Source organism: Malania oleifera, chromosome 7 (assembly GCF_029873635.1).
Source record: "Malania oleifera isolate guangnan ecotype guangnan chromosome 7, ASM2987363v1, whole genome shotgun sequence".
NCBI classification, from domain to species: Eukaryota; Viridiplantae; Streptophyta; class Magnoliopsida; order Santalales; family Ximeniaceae; genus Malania; species Malania oleifera.
In genome coordinates, this window is record NC_080423.1 from 91,992,209 (window position 1) to 92,015,346 (window position 23,138).

General features: G+C 37.6%; 1 protein-coding gene across 4 annotated transcripts in view; it reads right to left on the reverse strand.

Annotated features, from left to right (window-relative positions):
* Positions 1-17,355, reverse strand: part of LOC131159878 (uncharacterized) — a 33,127-nt gene extending 15,772 nt beyond the window's left edge. The window contains exons 1-4 of one of the 4 annotated variants that reach the window (XM_058115074.1): positions 16,952-17,355; positions 10,278-11,208; positions 9,740-9,835; positions 9,456-9,592 (exon numbers count right to left, since the gene is read on the reverse strand). In XM_058115074.1, coding sequence (XP_057971057.1) covers positions 9,456-9,592; positions 9,740-9,835; positions 10,278-11,208; positions 16,952-17,181 — 1,394 coding nt within the window. In that variant the 5' untranslated portion in view covers positions 17,182-17,355. Of the gene's footprint in view, positions 1-9,455; positions 9,593-9,739; positions 9,836-10,277; positions 11,209-11,590; positions 11,714-16,536; positions 16,800-16,951 lie in introns of those variants that run through there. The other 3 variants (XM_058115076.1, XM_058115075.1, XM_058115077.1) reach the window with 3 other exon arrangements.
* Positions 17,356-23,138: the final 5,783 nt, after the last annotated feature.

Here is a 23,138-nt window from a genome sequence, read left to right on the forward strand (position 1 = left end):
TAAAGAACCTATTAAATAAGGCACAACTGCCTACTTCTCTGAACGAAGAATCAAAGACCCCCTCCCTTTGAGAAGTATTGCATCCCTCTGTCAATCTTCTTCGGTATCTTCAGCGAGCTCCTTTGATGGGTCTCTCTCTCTCTCTCTCTCTCTCTCTCTCTCTCTCTCTCTCTCTCTCTCTCTCTCTCTCTCACACACACACACACACACACACACACACAAAGGATGGTGGTAGTTGATGAGATGAGTGTTGGGGCAGCCAAGAAGGCCAGAATGATGGGCAGCGAGAAAGAAACTATCTTTCTGTCACACAGGTTCAGAGCAAAACAAACACTATAGGGCAAAATCCTTCTATCCTTTATGGGTCCTAGTCTTTGACTAGAACTTTTCCGGCACTGCTAGTGATAATGCAAACCTTTTTGATCCATCTCATTGATGACATGGGCTTGAAACCATGTTTCTTCATTGGTCACCTTTTGTCCAGTATTATTAGATGCATTGTTTCTATTAAGCGGCCTCAGCTTTTCAAGAAGCTCATCTTACCCATAGGTCTATATACGCATCCACATACACAAGCACAGACGTAGCAAAATGGATAAAAATCTGTTAATTCTGAGTTCTAACCAAATTCGATCTGCTAAACTAACTCGTATTCAGCCCGCACGTTAAAAGGATGAGAATTGCAATTTGCTAATCCAATTATCTGACTAATCTACCATGGATAATCCAATTCAATCCACTTTGCAGGGTCTATGGTGGATGCTATTGATGTGATGAATCAAAACACTACAATTGGTTATAGACTTATGGTTTAAATTATTGAGAAAGATTCATTGATGAAGTTGTTTAAGAATTAATTTTTAGAGCAGTTATTGTCTCTACATTTAAATTTATATGGAAATTTACATTTTGAATTGTGGATTTTTGTCAATTTTTTAGAATTACGCTTTAAGAATAGTTATGCTTTCTATTTAAATTTAGATGTTTACTTTTATGACTATAGCTTTAGAAAAATTATGTTTTCTATTTATAAATTCAAATAAACTTCAATTATTCTGTGACAAAAAAATTAGAGATCAAATTAGGAAAAAATTTCTTAGGGATAACAGATTATCCACCAAAGCATTAGGTTATACAATCTGAATTGCCACTTAATTGAGTGAGATGTGGAGATAATTTGCTCACTAGAAATTCTGCCTAATCCGCCGCAAATTATCTAATCCAATCCGCTTTGCCAAGTCTAAACACAGACACATGCTATGTACATAAGTTTCGGAATGCCTAATGAAGTATGAGACCCACATCATTGAGATCCAAACCGAAACATCTCTCTTGCTGGTATGGAGTCAAGTCCTAATGTTCATACGTTTGTATTTTTCATGATTAATTCTTCCCCAATGTTATATACATGTGTGCACGCATGTGTGTAGGTGGGGTATGCTATGTCATTTGCCACCATATTCCATAGCCTTAGAAGTTTAAGCGTGTTGTGTGTCCTTTTGACCAGTTGATCAACCAAAAAGAAATGGCAGGGGGTGTAGGTGCATTGTTACATGCATCACACCCCAGTCCATTACTTTTTTTATTTCCCCAAAAGTGATCTAAATTGAACTACTGGATTTGCTTCAGCCTTTTCACTGCTCAAGAATTAATTCACATTATTTAAAAAAAAATTAAACTTTAAAAGGCTAATGCCTCGCCTTATTTGGGGTAAAATACCTAGCCTTGCACCTTTGCCTTTTAAAACACTGATATAATTTAGTTAAGAACAGTATTTTTTTTTTCTATATTCTATATAGTGTCTTAAATAATAGGGCAAAAGACATTGACCTCCCCTGAGAATTGGCAAAAAGACAATGACCTTCCCTGAGATTTCAAAAATTATAGGGACCTCCCCTGAGGTTTCAAGAATTCCAAGAACCTCTCCTAAGGTTTGCCAAAAAAACACAAACCTCCCCCTTGTATTTTGTAAAAAGATAAGTTTTTTTATGAGAGGTTTGTGTCTTTTTGGAAAACCTCAAGGTAATGTAGCATTTTTGAAGGCTGAGACGGCAGCCAACAATGTGGCTGTAGAGTTTGCCCAACTAACGGAATGTGCTAAAGAATTGGAGGGATCACAAAAGCATTAACAAAGTTCGATGGTGGAAATTTCAAAGGACTTTCACCACATCGTGTAGACCTTGCAAGCTCAAATAGCTAATCTAACTACAAAGATGAATGTGATGGTTCTTGCAATGGGAGATCACCCTTGCATGGTACAAGTCGTTGCAAAAAAAGGAGACGATGAGAAGTTCCTTTCATCCATGCAACTCAAGAAGAGATTGAGAAGGGGTGAACATACATATCTCGCCACGGTGGTGGTAGAGGAAGAAGTAGGCCAAGAGCTGGTGCCTACGACCATCCAAGCTATGTTGGATGAGTATAAGGAGGTGATGTCAGATAAGCGGCCTCACAATTTGCCTACACAACAGGGTGTGGAGCATGAGATCGAGTTGTTCCCAAGAGTGAAACCACCTGCTAAGAGACCATATCGGATGGAACCTCTAGAGCAAGCACAGTTGAGAAAACAACTTTGATGATTTGTTGGAAGCGAGATATATTCGCCCTTCCAAAGCACCATTTAGAGCACTAGTGTTGTTTCAAAGGAAACATGATGGGAGCATGCAGATGTGCATAAACTACCGCACGCTCAACAAGGTGACAGTGCGCAACAAGTATCCTATTCCGTTGATTGTCGATCTATTTGATCAACTAAGCCATGCCAAGTACTTCACTATACTTGACTTGAGGTCAAGCTACTATCAGGTGAGAATTGTGATGGGAATGAGCCGAAGACAAACTTGTGTGACACAGTATGGGGCATATGAGTTCTTGGTTATGCCATTTGAGTTGAAAAATGCACCTGCTAGATTCTGTACCTTGATGAACCAGGTATTTCGTGAGTACCTTGACAAGTTTGTTGTTGTGTACTTGGATGATATTGTTGTCTACAGTTCCACTCAGGAGAAACATAAACAGCATCTAGGAAGGTGTTCAATAGGTTGAAGGAGAACTTGTATGTGAAGAAAAACTTGTGTGACGCGGTATGGGGCATATGAGTTCTTGGTTATGCCATTTGAGTTAAAAAATGCACCTGCAACATTCTGTACTTTGATGAACCAGGTATTTCGTGAGTACCTTGACAAGTTTGTCATTGTGTACTTGGATGATATTGTTGTCTATAGTTCCACTCCGGAGAAACATAAACAGCATCTAGGAAGGTGTTCAACAGGTTGAAGGAGAACAAGTTGTATGTGAAGAAAGAGAAGTTCTCTTTCACTCAACGGAGTATCAAATTCCTTATTCATGTCATTGACCAAGGTTATATCAGGATGGATATGGAGAAGGTAAGAGCTGTTCAAGAATGGAAGATCCCAACGACAGTGAAGAAGTTGTGTTCCTTTCTTGGTCTTGCCAACTATTATAGGAAGTTCATAGAGGGGTACTCAAGGAGAACTGCTCCTTTGACAGAACTATTGAAAAAGGATCAGGGGTGGAACTGGATAGAGAAGTGTTAGGAAGCCTTTGATGACTTGAAGGATGCCATGATAAGAAATCTGGTACTTGCCTCTTCCAGACACCATGAAACCCTTCAAGGTACAAACAGATGCATCAGACTACGCCCTTGGAGGAGTCTTGTTACAAGAGTGACATTTGGTTGCATATGAGAATCGTAAGCTTAGTGAAGTGGAAAGAAAGTACACAGCTTAGCAGATGCTAGCGGTGATCCATTGTCTCCGTGTGTGGAGGCATTATCTACTTTGGGAAGGTTCGTGGTCAAAACAGATAACTTGAGTGTTAGCCATGTCTTCACACAACTGAAGTTGTCACCCAAGTAGGGGCGATGACAGGAATTTTTGGCAGAATTTGATTTCTCATTTGAACACAAGGTGGGGCGGGTGAACCAAGTTGCTAATGTAATGAACAGGAAGGCCGCGCTAGCGGCCTTACAGATGATAACACACTTGACGCTGAGTACTATTACCACAATGATGTGGGAGCGTATCAAGGACAATTTAACCAAAGATTCAGTTGGGCAGAACCTTATGAAGCTGATAGAAGAGGGAAAAACGCGCCAGTTTTGGATGGAAAATGGACTGCTGATGATCTATGATAGACGGCTATTTGTACCACAAGCTAGAGATTTGAGGAAGACACTGCTGAGAGAGTGTCATGATACCATGTGGGTCGGACATCCAAGATGGCAGCTCACTTTAGCATTACTAAAATAGAGGTATTATTGGCATCACAATCGTGATGATGTGGTTGATTAGACCCAGACTTGTCTCACCTGCCAACAAGACAAGGTGGAGCAGAAGAAGATTGCAGGGCTGCTGGAGCCCCTACCAGTACCATCCAGACCGTGGAAAAGTGACTCACTAGATTTCATCACCAACCAGTCCAGAGTGGGAGATGTAGGGTCTATACTGGTAGTTATAGACAGGTTTTTGAAGTACAGTACGTTTATACCCGTACCGAAGTATTGTTCATCAAAGGAAACGACAGAACTATTTTTTAAGAATATTGTGAAGTATTGTGTCCCAAGATATTGTCAATGATCGAGATTCAAGTATCATCGGCAACTTTTGGACATAACTTTTTAGAATCCTCGGTTCACAACTTGACATCTCTTCGAGCTACCATCCACAAACAGATGGACAAACAAAGAGATTCAATGGGCTACTAGAAGAGTGCTTGCGCCATTCATCAACGCCAACAAGAAGAATTGGGTGCAAGTACTATATGTGGCTCAGTTTTATTTCAATGCCCAAAAGAGCTCAACAACCAATAAGAGTCCTTTTGAGCTTGTTACAAGCCAGCAGTCGCTGTTACGGCACACCGTGGATGAGTCGTACAAAGGAAAGAGTCCTAGAGTGTACATCTTTACCAAAGAATGGAGACAAAATGCATAGATTGCCCGAGCCTACTTGGAGAAAGCTTCTAAGCAGATGAAAAGTGGGCAGATCAAGAAAGAAGACCACAGCACGTCACCTACTTGGTGCATTTTAAGCTCAATCCTAAACAGATGAAGTCACTACGGGACGAGATAGGAGACTACTTCGTAAATATGAAGCACCAGACTGACCAGTCTCCATCTTGGCCAAAGTTGGGAAGGCCCTCTTACAAAATTGGCCCTCTGGTTTGGATGAAAGTGCATCCGTTCAACGCCAACACCAAAGATCCAAGAAGCAGTCAGTCAACCAGAGCATAATTGAAGACAGTGCAACCCAAAATACAAAAAATTAAAGACATCCTTGTAGACAAAGAGTTCACATCCTCAAGGAAGAAGCAGTAGGAGTTCTTAGTGAAGTGGAAAGGTCTTGGCGACAAAGAATTTGGGTTTTTGCGGAATATATGCAACTATTTGTCGACAAATTTGAAGTGTACCTAGTGTCAAAGTCTACGAAGACGTTGACCGCATAAGTGGGGGAGCGTCACGAGCCAAGCTTGTTCAAGGCATTATGCTTGCCTATGATCGCTTTCTCGTACATTTGAATGGGTTTAATACTAGTGTAGGGTTATTTTTCAGAAATAGTTTTTCCCTAGGCTAAAAGGGGAGTATGACTCCTCGGTCATATTGATGTTTCTTAGTGCCAGAGTAAGAATGGCATAGAAAGCTCTTCAGGTGAGGGTAAGTGTTTATCAACTTGTAAAACTCACTAGCTATTGTAAACGTATTTAGCCTACTTGCACCTCTCGCTAGACACATGTTAACGAAGGTGTTGATAATGAATTATGTTGCTTCAATGTTTACTACTTAAGTGTCATTGCTTTCATAAGTTGCTTATTGCTTCTGCTTATATTTGCTTGAACGACAATGAAAGTGTTCTATTGATGAATTGTGGTAAATGCTAGACTGAATAGTTAAACAAGAGGGCTTTAGCTAGTGCAGCACGGTCCTTTCACAAAGGTGTGAAAAATTCAGCCCATTACACTAGGGGGTGCGGTATGACTAGTAATATAAGATTGTTAGCTCTTTCATTTAGGATGGTGAACTTAGCGATATTAATGTGAAGAATGGTCATTTTACTTGGGTGGATTCAAGAGGTAGGAAATTGTCTTCTCATATTGATCATTTACTGTTTACAAATGATTAAGAAGATTTTTTTTTCCCAATGTCACTCGAGGGATCCTTGTCAGGCCGACTTCAAACCACTTTTTCATGTTGCTGGATGCTAATCCCATAAAATGGGGTCCCACCCTAGTCAAATTTCAAAATATGTGGTTGATGCATGCTTCTTTTGGGAGTGCATTAAGACTTGTGGAGAGGGGACAATGTCTAGGGCTGAGCAAGGTTTAAATTTATGAAAAAAAATTGAAGTTGGTGAAAAAGTATGGAATAGAGATGATTTTGGTGATTTGAAAGACAAAAAGAAAATGATTTTGGATGAAATTGAGTGCTTGTATAGATGGGAAGAGTGTGGTTTGGCCAATAATGAGGATAGGGCTAGAAAGGGACCAAAGGGTCAACTTCGAAACAAATTGGATATGGTCCTTTTTCAGGAAAGTGTTAGATGGGGAGAGAAGTCTAGAGTTGAGTGGGTAAGGGAAGGGGATTGTAATACAAAGTTGTTCCATAGGGTGGTGGCCAATGGGAGAGAGAGAGAGAAAACTTTATTAAAGAATTGAAGATAAATTCAAGAGATGCAGTGATTTGACTTTAAACATATTTGGAAGGAGATTGCGAACTTTTTTAGGAGTTTGTACACTGAAAGACATGAGCATAGTTTGATCATAGAGGGCTTTGATTGAAGCCCAATTGGAGCAGACTAGCTCCATGGCTCCAATACCTGATGGCGTTACTAGGGGTTTTTTTTCAAAATGGTTGGTAGGTTATCCAGGAGGATATTATGGATTTCTTTCATGAGTTTCATTGGAATAGGGTGGTGGGGAAGAGTGTTAATTCTACTTTTATTGCCCTTATTCCTAAGAAAAAAGCAGTCTAAAAAAGTGTGAGACTTTAGGTCAATCAGCTTGGTTATTGGCCTTTATAAAATTCTAGCTAAGGTTTTGCGTTAGAGGCTCGAAGAGGCGTTTGGGAGTACAATTACATTGGAGCAATCTACCTTTATCAAGGATAGATAGATTTAGATACAGTTTTGGTCACTAATGAAATGTGGAGAATGTGAATAGGAGGGGACGAAAGGGTGTTTTATTTAAATTGGATTTTGAAAATCCCACGACATGGAGAGTTGGGAGTTTTTGGATCATGTGATGGCTAGGAAGGGGTTTCGAGAGGAGTGAAGGGAATGGGTTAAAGGGGTTTATCCTTGGTAACTATGTCCAACATTGTGAATGGTCAATCGAGGAATGGTTTTTAATGATTCTCTGGGGGTTGAGACAAGGGGTACCGCATCCCCTTTTTCTCTTTACTCTAATTGTTGACATGTTAAGGTCATTTATTGAGACACGCTCAAAGCCTTGATGAGATTTAGGGCCTTAAGGTGGGAAGTCATAAGGTCGTGGTTTCCCCATCTTCAATTTGCTTATGATATCCTTCTCTTTCTTGAGAATAATTGTGTGAAATTTAATCTTACTTATTTTATGGGATTAAGGGTTAACATGTCTAAAAGTGGGTTGTGGTATTGAATGTCAGATAAGATGGCCTTGAGGTATTCGCTAATTTAGCTTACTGTACTATTCTTGAGTGGCCTCTTACTTATTTGGGTCTTCATTTAGGTGCTAATCCCAACTCTTCTACTTTTGGGGATCTGGTGGTGGCGAGAGCAAGAAGCAGACTAGAAAGTTGAAAGAGATCATATTTATCTTCAAGGGGTCGCATTACTCTCATTAGCGTTGTTTTGTCTAATATTCCCATTTACTTTCTTCCTCTTTTTAGGGTTTCAGTGGGGGCGGTTGATGCCTTGGGGAGGATTATGAAAATTCTTGTGGTCAAGTATAGGAGAAGAGAAGAAAGATCATCTTGTTCATTCGGAAAAGGTTAGGAGACCTAAGTATAAAGGGGGTTTGGGCCTTGGGAATTTGGTATACAAAAACATCTCGCTAGCTAGAAAGTGGTTGTGGAGGTTCCCTTTGGAGGTTGGTTCTTTATGGCACATGATTATTAAAAGTATGGGTTGCATCTAAATGATCAAGATGCTAAAGGGAATGGTGATGTTTCTCATGCAATCCCTTGAAAGTTTATTTCCTCGATTGCTCACTTCTTTTACCCTGTTACTGTTTTCATGTGGGGAATGGGATTTGGTTCTAGGACAATGTTGGGTTCTATGGTCCCTTGCTTTTTTAGACTGTCTACCATGCATAATGCACCAATTAATGATTTCTATTCTTTTGAGGATGGTTCTCTCTCTTGGGATTTTCATTTTTTTAAGAATCTCAATGAGAGAGAGATTGATGATTTTACTATTCTATTGAGTGTTGGAATCCTTTATACCTCGATTGGAGAGTGACTTGAGGTCTCGGTCTGGGGATACATCTGGCTCTTTCTCCACAAAATCCTTTCTTTCCCAGTTGAAAATTCTGAATCCTTTGTATTTTCCCCCTAAACCTATTTATTTGGAAGGGTATGGCTCCTCTGAAAATCAGGACGTTTATGTGAACTAGGGCTCTTAATAGGCTTAATACCAATGATTTGATGCAGGTGAGAAGCCCTTTTAAGGCTCAGTCTCCTCTGAAAATCAGGACGTCTATGTGAACTGGGTCTCTTAATAGGCTTAATACCAATGATTTGATGCAGGTGAGAAGGCTTTTCAAGGCTCAGTCCTGATATTTGTGTGAATTTGGAGACAAAAGAAACTAGCAATCACTTATTTCAACATTATTGAGTGGCTAAGCAACTTTGGTTTAATCTTTTCTCAGCTTTTGAGGAAAAATTTGATGATACCACAAACTGTTGAAGATTGTTTGATGGTGCAATACAAGGGTTTTGGGAGGAGTAATAAAGGATAGTCCTTTGGAGGTGTGGTTTTTGTGCTCTTTTGGATGGTGTGGAATGAAAGGAATGCAAAGGCCTTTAAAGACAAAACAAAACCGTTACTTGTTCTTTGGATAGAGTTTTTTTTTTGGCTTTCTTTGAGCTCATTCTTCAGGTTTTTTTCCAAGGAAAGTTGTTATTACTTATTAGACATCCAATAAGATTTGAAAGGGGCTCGCATGTAATTGAGTCTATTTTTTTCTTTCTTTTGATTTTTTTTTTTTATTTATTTATGAGGATTACCTATCCTTCACCTCTTCTATGCTTCTTTCCTTTCTCTTAACGAACTACTTTTTCTATCAGACAAATGTATATATATATACATATACGTATATTATATTATATATATATGCATAAATATATAAATGTCAAAAAAAGGTTATTGATGTTAGGAGAAGCCATCAACACCAGAGGAAAAAAAAAAAAATGCAGAATATTAGCTTATACCGAAGAATAATGAAATGGCAAGTCAAAGGAATACCTAGTTTGGCTAGATGAAGGAGCCCAGAGAATGCATATCACTACCAAGAGAGCATAGGAAAGTAGACTCCAGAAAGCTGGAATGATCCAAGCAATTTGCCAAAACTCACTTAAAGGATCCGTTGCCTTGAAATACAACTAAGCCAAACACAAAGGTTTGAATGATCAATATTTTATGAAAGAAAATATAAATAAAAATAACCGACTAGACTCTCTGCTGTTGTCAAGGAAGATGAATTAATGATTTGGTAACAATTATTTCAAGTAAACCAAAAAAAGTACTACCTCATAGCCAATCCAAGCAATGGAAAGCAGCACAGATACTGCAAGGGAATTGGTAAACTTTCGATAGAGCTCTAGTTTAGCCATGCTTCTCCGCATCTGCATTGAGAAAAAAAATGGAGGCAAAACAAGATAAATTAATTCAATTGTCACAGAGATAAAGACACTACACCAATTAATTCAACAGTCACACCAATAAAGAAAATATGTAAAGTGATGCACAAACTAAAAAGTTAATCCCTTTTGTGGAGGGATACATAAAATTACACAATTTTAAGTGGTCACCTTGTTTATGCAACAAATTTATTGATTAAACTAACCTCACAAAAGAAAGGCTGCACTCAATACTTATGGACATGCATGCATTTTATTACTTCATACATCCACAGAAACAATTGTACACACGCATATACTATGAATGTATTTGCATATACATTGAGCTACAAGTGCTATCTATGAGATGATGACAGCTATGTATTGTTGAATATAAAAAACAAAAGAAGAAAGATACCATGGTTAGAAGTTATAATAAAAAAGTTACCTGAAGTTTTTCTAAAGTTTTTGATAATGATGCAAAAATCCACAAAATAAACCATGTATCCAGGATAGCAACGGGTAGCACTAAAAACAACTTTGTTTTTCCAGAAAAGTCATTGATGTTTCCCAAATGTTCAAAGAGCTCAAGTGCTTCCGAGGCAATCAAATATATCACACCAAGAAGAAGTACTTTAGAGGTTATACCACCAAGTGTCGGCCTCACAACACCATAACCCATTGAGACAACTAAAAGAAGGAGACGAGAAACAGTCTTTTTCACAGTGCTAATGGTTACTGCCCACAATGTAATGCCCATTGGTCTGCTGCCAGTGGAATTCAAATTTGCATATTCAAAATACCAAAGTGCCATTTCACACATTCCAAGAGCAATGACAGCTGTGATGTGGTAATGCAACTGCATAATATCCTTCCAGAATTGGACAAAACGTATAAACCAGATTAGACCAAGGACAAGGTATGCCAAAGACATGAAGCCAAAGAAAGTCATCAAAGGAGCCATCTTTCCAGGTAAATAGCCATCAGGATTCCTCCATACAGTTCTTCCTCTAATTAATGTGCCATTAAGCTGTGGATCACAGAACATGAAGTAGAGATAGTACATTCCTGTACTATCTATTTCAACAGATTCTGAAAGCATTTTAGCTATTTCCTTTTTTCCTTCAAAAAAGGTTTGAATGCGTTTTGGCCATTGATTGTCTGGATTTTTGTGAATAATAACTTCTCCTGTCTTACAGGATCCATCCTTGGAAAGACTTGGGGTGCAGCATGTTGCATTAGAATTCAAAAAAGAACCTCCAATCCTTTCCTTGTCTTTTATCTCAACAATAATAGCTTCCACCAATCCAGTGTTTTTCTGCATATCATTCTGATGTTTAGTGGATTCTTCAGTCCTTACAAAGGTGATAGATTCAAACCTGAAGGCACAATTAGTAAAAGAGAAAATACAAGTCTAAGCTCCAGAACACAAAAATGGAACTGTTATCTGCAAATTAAGAAATTTCCTAAATCAAAAGCATATGAAATAGAAGACCATAAAATTTTTATTATTTTATTGATAGGAAAAAAAAAACACTTCGTTGAGAAGCAAAAGAAGAAAAAAAAAAAAATTTCAAGAGAGAGAGAGAGAATGAAGTCCTTAAGAGAAAAAAGAAATAAAACTACATCATCTCAATGAAGCATTCTAGTCTCTGATAACATCTTGAAAATAGAAACCCTTATAACAGACTTCACCATAAGCCCTAAGAGAAGCCAACTACTGAATCCTATCACAAAGAAATCCAACCCATAATCTCTTACCAGAAAAAATTCAAGCATATCTTTCCAGGAAAATTCCCCATAACACAGAAAAAGAGCACATCTCCACAACCTTTTAGCATCCTTGCCTTCCCCAAACCCAGCAAAAAAGACAGTCAACAGATCTTCCACTGAATTTGGACAAACCCACAATTCACCAAGCACCCCAAAAAGATATGAGTAATTAATCCATACCAAATCCATCAATTCAATTCATTTGAGAAAAAATTGACACAAATAGGAAGAAATAAAGTAGATGCAGTAATTTATAATATCAAATGACAGAAGACTGCACATAGATATGTGCCCTTTTTCTTATATCCAATAAAAAAGCTGAGCCTCATTAGGCTGTTATATTTAGTTGTGGGGCATTAAGACACTGACTAAGAGGGAATTAGGGAAACAAAATCAGAAAGGCAACTGAGTTGCCTCTTCAGCATTTCTCCCTCGTTAAATATATACATATAAAAAAAAATTTAAAAGAGAAAAAGGAAAGCCAGCTCAGAAAAATGAGTGACATAGGACAATAAGCCTAACCATGGGTTGAACCTTGTTGGAGATTAATGGAGAAGAATTGGACAATGGTTGTTGTGTTTAATCAATTAGTAAATTATGTGTGTTTAGTTTAAATTATGTGTATTTGAGGGCTTGTTTGTAATATTTGGGTATTTTATGGGTGTGTTTGTAATTTCATGTTTATTACGGGTATATGTGTAATTTTATGTGTTAGAGGCTTTCTTATAAATACTGTGTGAAAGCCAGATAGGAGGTAGTTGTTGGTGAATTTGAATTGAGAAGTGAATGTGTGATTTCCCCCTTGTATCTCCTCCTCTCTTCCTTATTCCTTCTTCTTCTTCCTTTCTCCTCTCCTACATTCTCTCATGGCTGCAGATTCTTGATCCGGTCCCGCATCATTTGGAATCAGAGCCAAACTACAATCTCCATTCTTCCATTTTCAGTCCCCCATTTTCCTTCAACTTCTTCTTCCTCCTCCTTCCTTCTTCATCTTTCTTCTCTTTTGTTCTCTAATTCTCCATTCTGCCTGCAGCAGTCTCTATCCTCATCTTCTCTCCCGCTCCTTTCTTATTTCTTCTTCCTTCTCTCAATTCTCTTCCTGTCTCTCTCCCTTATTTCTCTCTGTTTCTGAATTCCATAATTCTTGTTCAGTTTCCCCTGTCTCCCTCTGATTTCTGATTTCCACTGGCTGTTTTACATCAAAATTGATGCAAATCAGTTCCAATTATTGCCAAACTTGCTTCAAACCAGATATTTCCAACAAGTTTGCTCAGAAAATGCAGGAAAATCCAAGAATCTGTAACTTCCAGAAATTCAAGTTAAGCACCTCAATTTTCTAACACCTCTTTCCTGGAATATTTTTTTTCGCAACACCTCCATCACCATCAGAGACAAAGCCCCTCAAACTCTTTTCCCCTTAAATTTTTCATCACCTTCTGGCCAGCAGTGTGGCCCCACGGGCCGGAGAAAAATCCCCCAGCCATCATCCCTTGGAAATCCCTAAGTTCTTGGGATTATTTCTACACGCTACCACCACCACTGGAATATGCACCCTTCAATCTATCACCACCCAGAAATTCATCCCCAGAGGACCCTCACTTGGTGCCCCATGCACCAGTGACACACGTGTGACTGAACCCAGACTCTGCATTTTCCAGTTTCACAATATATGGCCTCCAGCCACAATATTTGGGTTTCTTCCATGATATTTTGATTTGCAACATGATATGTTGAGTTTGGACCTGATATTCTGCAAACAAATGTGATGATTTGATACAAAAGCAAGAAATTCTCTGCCAGCAGCAAAAATCAGATTTATTGCTGCATTTTGTGAATTTTCTAAATGAATTTGTTTCATTTCTGCACGACGCTCCAGATCAAAGGCAAATTGAAGATAGTTCTTGGAAATTGAGAGTCAAATTTGTGGTTTTGCATGATTAGATTGAGAATTGCAAGCAATGTGTTAATGGCTGTCAGTGATATACAGTTGCAGTCCAACAATATCATGCCAAATTATCAGAAAAAGGAGTGATTCAAATTTGTGGTTTTGCATGATTAGATTTAGAATTTTGGGCAATGTGTTAAGGGCTGTTGGTAATGTACAGTTGCAGTATATATCTGTATAAATCCAACAATAAGGCGCCAAATTATTGGAAAAAGGAATGTCATTTGTCAAACTTTGGGCACAAGTTCAAGTTTTTTCACACCTTTCTCAAGTATGGGAAAAAGTCTGCAAATTAGTCGCTCATATGCAGCTTCATCCAAGAAACGCCCAAAGCCTTATGACATATCTTGGATTGATGATGCCACTTTACATATTTGTGAAAGATGTTTGGTCCCTTTCCACATGGGTGACTATTTTGATCATGTTTGATGTGATATCATACCCATGAATATTGCCCATCTACTCCTTGGTCGGATGATATGGGTGTGACTCAAGGACATCAAAGCACATATGTCTTCCACTATAATGGGAAAAAAAATCATTTCGAAGCCTGCTCTACAAACAACCAGGACAAAGAATGTGAGATTATTGATCATGTCAAAGTTATTCACCTTGAAGACACCACAAGCAAAGAAATGCATGGGTTTGAAGACATCCAAAGTCTCTCAAACATTCCTATTGTTGAGTTTGTTGTCCTTGGTATGTTCAGTGATGCAAATTCTCAATTCAAGTCTATGATGCTGCCAATGGAACGTGCTTTCTTGTATCACTCACGCACTGGATTTTGAAGAGTCCAAGTTTGCTTCTTACTTCTATCCTCCAACATTTCAAAATTTGTGGCCAAATTTCTACTAACCAGGGGAGATTTGATGTAGGACAAGAAGCCAAACCATGGGTTGACCCCTGTTGGATATTAAGGGAGAAGAATTAGACAAGGTCTGTCGTGTTTAATTAATTAGTTTATTATGTGTGTTTAGTTTAACTAGTATCGAGCTATGTGTATTTGTGGGCTTGTTCGTATAATTATTTACTTTAGGGGTGTGTTGTAATTTCATGTTGTTTTAGGGGTATATGTGTAATTTCATGTGTTAGGCTTTCTTATAAATCGTGTGTGAAAACCATGTAGGAGGTAGCTGTCAATGAATTTGAATTGAGAAAACGTGTGATTTCACCCTTGTATCTCCTCTCTTCCTTCTTCCTTCTTCCTTCTTCCTTCTTCCCTTCTCCTCTCCTACATTCTCTCCTAACTACAGATCATGGATGTTGTCCCACATCAAGAAGAGAAGAAAGTAAAGCACATGTCGGTCTTTGCCAAGATGGAAACAATACAAGCATCGCAAAAAGCAACAGCCACATATGAATGAAACTCATTGTACAGACTTGCAACATTTGCCTATTCCTTCTCAAGCCTGGAGCAATACTTCTACGGGCTGTGTGGAGAGCCTTGATAAATCAGAGGGCAGAGATTTAATTCTTCTTGTAGTGGGGGCTAACAAAATATACCCTCTTTACATATTTGAATCCTTTGAAGTCTAAATTTGTCATTGTTTCTCAACTTAGTTTTCTAATTACATGGTATGTTTGAATATGTTGTGCCGGACCAAGATAGAGTTTCCACCGTGTTCTTTGGCTTGAATTCTTCAAAGCTGTAGGCAAAGGCACTACTCTTAACATGAGTTCTTCAAACCATCCACAAACTGATAGTCAAACTGAACAAATGAATCAGTGTTTGTAAAATTATTGGCAGTGAGTGGGCAGTTCTCAGCCTAATCATTGGCATCATGGTTGTCATCGGATATGTTATCAAATAAATTCAAATTTTTCAAACTTCTACTGGGAAACCCTCTGAGGCCTTGTATGGTTAGCAGCCATTACAAGTATTATTGGGGCCTTATTTCCAATTATCTGTAGTATCAGTGGAACTGCGGAAGAATGATTATCTTTGTGCCATCATGTTATTTTACATCTGTGTGAAAATTTATAGCATGCTCAAAATTGTGTGAAGCACAGACAAGAAGAGATCTGAGAGGCAACTTCAGGTCAAAGAAATTGGCATGTCTGAAGCTAGAGTACTGTAAGCAGAACTCTTTAGCTACCCAATGCCATTTAAAGCCTTCTTCAGAAACTGTATACCCACTTCGAACCCAGAAGAAAAGATTGTGTCACTAATGCTTTAGTTTCATATACATTGCACGATGATGTCACCTTTTTCATCCTTGCATCGTCAAGCTTCACATTTGTTTCTCCTACTAATAATGTTCACAATTTTAGTCACAAACTAACACAAGAATCTTACTTTCAGGCTTTGGCCAGAGTAACTCGGAAAATCTTTACGGTACCAATAGGCACTTCGGCATAGCATTGCATATCATAAATCAAAGTGTTTGCATACTTCCTCTTGTTTTTCTTTTTCAAATTACTACAGGATTAATGCCTTGTGTTCGCCATGCTTTAAATCTTGGAATTTTACATGTAAATGTGTCCGACATTAATGATCACATGAGGGTGTATGTCTATGTATAAATAATTAATTAAGTTATATCTTAATAATGAATAGAAAATAGCTACATTGACCAAAGTCATGTACTATATACTCAGTGATGTACAAGATACAATGACCAAAGTCAAGTATCCTTAATGAGTGGTGAAAATTCTCCCAAGATACATTGGAATAATGGAGATGCATTGGCCAAAGACGTGAATCTCATAATCAACATATCATTAGGATGTATCACATTAAATTAACAGCACATTCATCTTAGATGAAGGAAGGAAAAAGCAATGTATACATTAATAACTCTTTGATAGATTGAATCACTTATGAAACTATATATAAAGGGTTCTCGGTCCCTCTCACCACTCAAACAAGTTTGGTAGAATTTCCATCACTAAACCAAACATAAAAGTGAGTAAGGGAAGAGAAGATGAAGTAGTTTCCGCATAATTGAGGCTTGATCAGAAGGAATAGAAAGAAATAAGAGATACTTACATCAAAGTGTGCTTGTCAAAATGGAAATGGTGCAAGGTATATCATGATTTACTTTATCCTTCCTTAATTATGGTTCACAAAATATGCCGAAGATCCTTCTTATGGAAATTTTCTTACATTAAAATTCACCAGGCTAAAGAAGAATTGCAGGAATGCAATATATTTCACTGACAAACAGAGATAAATCCTGAATCGTATCCACAATTTGATTTAAACCCCTTAGGTGGATTTGCTTCTGGACAATCTGTCTTTCTTTGTTTTCCCTGTATATCGAACTGTATTAAGGGGTTTATCAACACAAAGGACTACTAACTCATAGAACAAACAAATGAAACAAGCAAGTAAAAATGGACAGAACATCAACATAAGCAAGCGACTGGGTTTATTTCCTTTGAGACCGGGATAAGAAATTTACTTGATGAAGGACTTCCCCTTGTGTGATTTATTGGATGAATCGTGAACCTTCGAGGCGTAAAGTCCCTCGCTACCGCCATGGAAGAAGAAAGAATTGGAATGAGGAGTGAAAGCTTCGTTCCTGTACTCGTGAATCGCAGCATCGGTGTGTGTGATCGAGCTCCATCCATACACAATGCATAGTAAAAACCCTAACCACCTTCTATCGCGAAGAGGGGCTTTGTGCCGCATCTCTCTCTCTCTCTCTCTCTCGCGCGCGCGCGCGATGCGACGAACGCAAAAGGAGGCCGGGAAGCGGAGCAACGGACACTGACCGGGTGGAAAGAGCGCGTCTGGGGGGGCCGCTTGTAGGTACCCCGGTTCGATTCCAGCTGATGCTTCATGGAGCCAGCAGTTGGATGGTAAAGCAATTTACTGTGGAGACGTTGTGGATGGAAAAATGATTTGTGCCCTCGGGTCGGGTCGGGTCGGGTCGGGGTATCTGTCGGTATAATCATGGATTCCATTTTTTCCACTTGTATTGTATGACTACGATTAACGTTTTACGATGGTAGACGTGGGATTAGTCTGGTATAGAAGTGGATTCAATAGAACTAAATGGAACAAATTATAAAAATTATCCTACCTCATATTTAATTTGTCGTTTATAAAAGATATTATAATAACTTGGTAGTCTATCAAAAGACAAAAATACCCTCAACAAAAGCTGCAATTCAAAATCACCATAATTTATAACTCGATGAAAAACGGCTTCCTTATCCCCCTTTTTTTCCTTCTTGAAATTCCACAAAATCCCTCAAAGAGTGTTCGGTAGCAAATTAAAATTAAGTGCAGAGAGATTATTACCGACGAGCAAACAAGGTAAAAGTTGATAGACATTGAGATGCTCCTTACAATACAAAACTAGAATAATATAATTTTTTGGTGAATTGTAAAATCTACTCCAAGATCTTAAGGATTGACTCATTAGACTAAAAACATGCTTATATTCGTCAAGATTTGAAAATTTTTTTGTTGGAATAAATGTTGAATGTTGAAGGTTTAAATTTTACAATTTAAAGTATAGAAGAGGTTTATTTTGGTGTGTACTACATGCCTACTTGTCTTTTGGATGAATTAAAAAAATTTCTATTTATGCAGTTGCAAATATAGAAAACAATTTCTTTGAATATAATGTGTTTTTATTTCTAAATATTGTTAAAAAAAAGAAAAAAATTATATGATATGAACTGTTCTAACCAATATTTATTCGTTTTAGCATCCTAAGAAATGTTGGTACTCGAAATTTTTATGTTGCAGCAGTCAAATTTGAATCTTGAAAGGGGTGGAAAGACATAAAATAAGAGATCCGTTATATCATATTATGTAGTTCGAGTGTGGTATGAACTTTCAATTAACCAAAAATTACGTTAGTTTATTTTTATTTGATAGTGATGAAAAAATGTTACCTAATATTGTTAAAGAATTCATCCTCAAAACTTAAGTTTTAAGGAGTTAATAATATCTTATACTAGCTTTGGAACTGTTCATAGAGGCGATGTGGGACTGAATGGATATTAATACTCTCCCTCAAGCCTATGGAGGAAATGAGGCAATGAGAACCCATGGAAGGGGGAAATGAGGCGAGGAGAAGTCCAGCCCACGGAGGAGCTAAGCAGCTCAAGACCCAGCTGTGATACCATGTTAGAGGGCTCATCCTCAAAACTTAGGTATTAAGGAGAGAGAGTTAAGAAGATCTTTTACAAGCTTTGAAATTGTTACAGAGGCGATGTGGGATTGGATGGATATTAATAAATATATTCTCAATTTTTCTTTTGAAAAAAAATTATTAAGCCTGAAAAATGGTTTGCTATCTTTATTATTTTTGTCAAAGATCTAACAAGGATGGTACAACTAGGGTAGAAATAAAAAATAAAGAATTTGCTTAATCATGAAGATTAATTTTATTCTTTAAATAAGTATTAAAACACCATTTTAATTTTTGACTTTCTAATAATTATGCAAAAAAATGAGAAGAAAAATAAAAAAGAAAATTTCATCTTTTTAAAAAAAAATAATGCAATATTTCTACAAAAAAAAAATTGGGAAAAAATTATTTTTCAAAATTGAACAAGATGGGTAAATAAAACCCTTTTTGGAACTCAGAAATGAAAATTCATATAAAAAACACGATGGGGCTGACTGGCACAGCCCAAAAAGATTTTGGGCCAGCACTACCAATAGAGAATTTGGGCCTTCGCCCACAGGCAGTGCCCGCCTACCTATCTAGGTGGGTCTTCTTTTCTGTTTTCAGTTTTAAGCTAAACCATGGGCCCTCAGGCCTAAAAAATTGGACTTTTGTATAGGCATGGGCCTCACACTAGGCATTGGGAGAGTCGGTGAGATAAATTTACTTTTAGGCTACGGTTGGAACTCAAAAAATATTATAGGAAAGGAAAGGAGAATATTAAAGATTCTACATTCCATATTTGATTATTAAAAATAATGAAATATATATATATATATATATATATATATACCAAATTTATGAACAAAAATTTAATTTTCACATAATTGATATTTAGTTTTTCTTAATTTTTAGTTATATTAAAATAAATTTTTTTATTTTTGATAGTGTTTTATGTAGAAGGAAAATACACGAGAAAATAAATTTCCTTCTTATTTTCCTTTCATTTCCTTTCCCCAAACAAAATTTTTGATCTAAATAGACCCTTATTATTTGGTTCGCATAAACTTCCAGTATTTGTAGATATCACATTCACTCGTTTGTTTTGATATTGGAATAAGACGTGACAAGAATCTCACATATCCTTGAAAAGAGGCTTTTCTAAAAAATTTCTATGTTCTCATTGAGTAATTTTTGTGAGAATTCATTTCCACTAGATTCTTGTGTTCTTGGACTAAATTGCCCCTAATTATTTTGGCCGGCTAGAATTAGTTCTCCAGTAATATAGTATTATTATACACTATTATTATATTTTGTAATGATAAAATATAATAAAACATAGGAATAAATAAAAATAATAACTACCACTAGGCTATAATAATTAAACAAAAAAGTTAAAATTTCAAAATCATATTGTCCTCCATTACTTCAATTAATTGAATTACTAGGCTGAATTTTTTCTATTCATGATGATAGAAATTCTTAAGACTCACAAATTTAATTTTCTATATATTTTAAATAATTTTTTTATATTAAAAATATTGTGATATGGATGAGATAATTAAGATGCACAGCGGAATAAATATAACAAGTAAATGAAACACAAACCAGAAAGTGATAAACAACAAGAACAACAACAAAATTTACATGGTTCAACAAAACCTACATCCACGGAAGTAATGACACAAGAATTTTACTAAGGAAATTACAAAGTACACAATACACTTCTCAAATGGTCACCCACTCTCTTAATACATGCCTAGAACGACATATATAATGGTGTTTTGGAGGTTTCCCCCCAATTACCCAACCACCCTAATGTTCAAATTCAAAATTCAAAAAGCTGCTCACAACCCAGACGCATTCATCGATGAGTACAGGGATTCGTTGACGATCCATAGAAAACCACTCGTTGATGAGAATAGGGCATTCCTCGATGAGTCCAGAACTCTGAGATTTTCTTGTTCTCAGGATCTACTCGTCGATGAGCACATGGCTCTCGTCAATGAGTCCCTACTGTGTTGCCCCTTTATGTTTTTTCTTCTTCCTTCTTTGTTTAATAAAATCAAAGTATAAGAGTCAAACCTCAAACAACAATCTGCACCTTGGCGCCCCTTAGGAGAATCCCAAAAAATAAGTCTAACTACTCCACCTTAAACTTGAAACACTTGGTTGGGTTTGTCTCCCTTCTATCAATTGGAGACATGGAGTAAGTCCAAGCAATGCTTGAACCTCTCAGAAGTAACTGATTTCGTTAGAATATTCGTTGCATTTTCAGACGTGTGAACTTTTTCCAACACAAGCTCACCCGAAACAATCAATTCCCGAACCCTGTGGAACCTCACATTAATATGCTTGGTTCTAGCATGGTATATCTGATTCTTTGCCAAATAAATGACACTCTAACTATCACAATGCAACAACACTCCATCTTGTTGTAATCCCAGCTCTCTGACTAAACCAATAAGTCATAAAGCTTTCTTTGCAGTTTCAGCAACTGCCATATATTCCGCCTCAGTCGTGGATAATGCTACCAGAGACTATACCATGGATCTCCAACATACCGGTCCTCCTACAAGGGTAAATACATATCCTATTGTAGACCTTCTGTTATCTATATCTCTAGTATAATCAGCATCAACAAACCCCATAACTGAAGGACAACCTTGTTGCTTGCCGAACATGATGCCATATCTTGATGTACCTCGTAAGTATCTGAGTATCCATTTGACGACTTCTCAATGCTGCCTTCCTAGATTAAAGAGAAACTTACTAACTACACTCACCGCATGAGCCAAATCTAGCCTCATGCACACCATGGCATACATTAAACTCCTCACGTCACTAGCATAGGGGACCTTTGACATGTCTTAAATTTCCTTATCCGTACTTGGGCAATCTGTAGTAAACAACTTGAAATGATTCGCTAAAGGTGTACACACTGGTCTTGCATCAGTCATGCTAAACCTTTCTAACACCTTATGTACATAACTGCCCTGAGATAGGTATAATCTTCCTACAGTTCTATCACGACAAATTTCCATCCCAAGTATTTTCTTGGCCGAGCCAAGATCCTTCATGTCAAATTCCTTATACAACAGGTCCTTTAACTGATTCACCTTAGTTAAATCTTTTGTGGCTATCAACATGTTATCGACATATAATAACAAAAAAATAAGAGAACCATCCTCAAACTTGTTCACATATATGTAGCAGTCATACTCACACCTTTTGTAGCCAATCTTGATCATGTACGAATAAAAATGTTTATACCATTGCCTTGGAGATTGTTTCATCCCATAAAGAGATTTCTTTAACCTACAAACAAATTTTTCTTTTCCTGGTTCAATGAATCCCTTCGGTTGTACCATATAGATTTGTTCCTCCAAGTCACCATGAAGAAACACCGTCTTCACATCCATTTATTTTAAATGAAGATCATAATGGGCTACCAATCCCAACACAATTATGATAGAAGCATGTTGGACCACTAGAGAAAAGATTTCATCATGATATATCCCCTTCTTTTGTGACTATCCTTTTGCCACCAACCATGCCTTGAATTTCTCTCATTCCTTTTCTGAAATTGCCTCCTTCTTCCTATATACCCATTTGCAACGTATCGATCTCTCCCATATGGAAGCTCCACCAAATCCCAAGTTGGATTCTTATGTAGCAATTACATCTCCTCAATCATCGCTTCCATCCATCTTTCTCCTGGCCATGCACTACGTCTTGGAATGTAGTTGGATCGTTGCAACTAGTAAGGAAAGCATAAAGTACTAACTCTTCAAATCCATACATTGGTGGACTTCTGATAGTGCGTCTGGATCTTCGTATAAGAATATCGTTGACTTGCTGGTTTCCCGAGTTAGAGCTCCTTACAGCCATAGGGCCATGATCATTGTCGTTGCCTTCAGCTTCCAACTCCACCTGCACAGCATGTTCATCACTGCCCCAGTTTTCTGGCTCCTATTTCTGTTCATCACACTCTCAAGACGCTTCAACATAACCTGCTTATCAAAGACTACATCCTTATTGATCACCACCTTATTTGCCATTAGGTCACATAGTTTGTACCTTTTTACACCCTCTGGATATCCCAAAAAGATGCAACGATGAGACTTTGGGTTAAGCTTAAACCTACCCTCACTAGATACGTGAACATAAGCTGGACCCTTGAATACCTTCAATCTGGAGTAGTCTGCTGCATTTCCCATCCAAACCTCTTCTACAACTCTACTCTCTAGTGACGCCCTTGGTAATCAGTTTATCAGAAAACAAACCATACTCACTACCTTGGCCCAGAAGTTCTTTGGTAGCCTTACATTTAATCTGAGACATCGAGCCATTTCAGAAAGAGTTTGGTTCATCCATTCTGCCACACCGTTTTGCTAAGGTGCCAACGAACTATAAAGTGTCTCTTGATGCCCTGCTCCGCACAAAACTCCATAAACCGAGTATCAGCGTACTTGGTCCTATTATCCGACCTTAAGTATTTGATTCTCCTCCCTATTAGGTT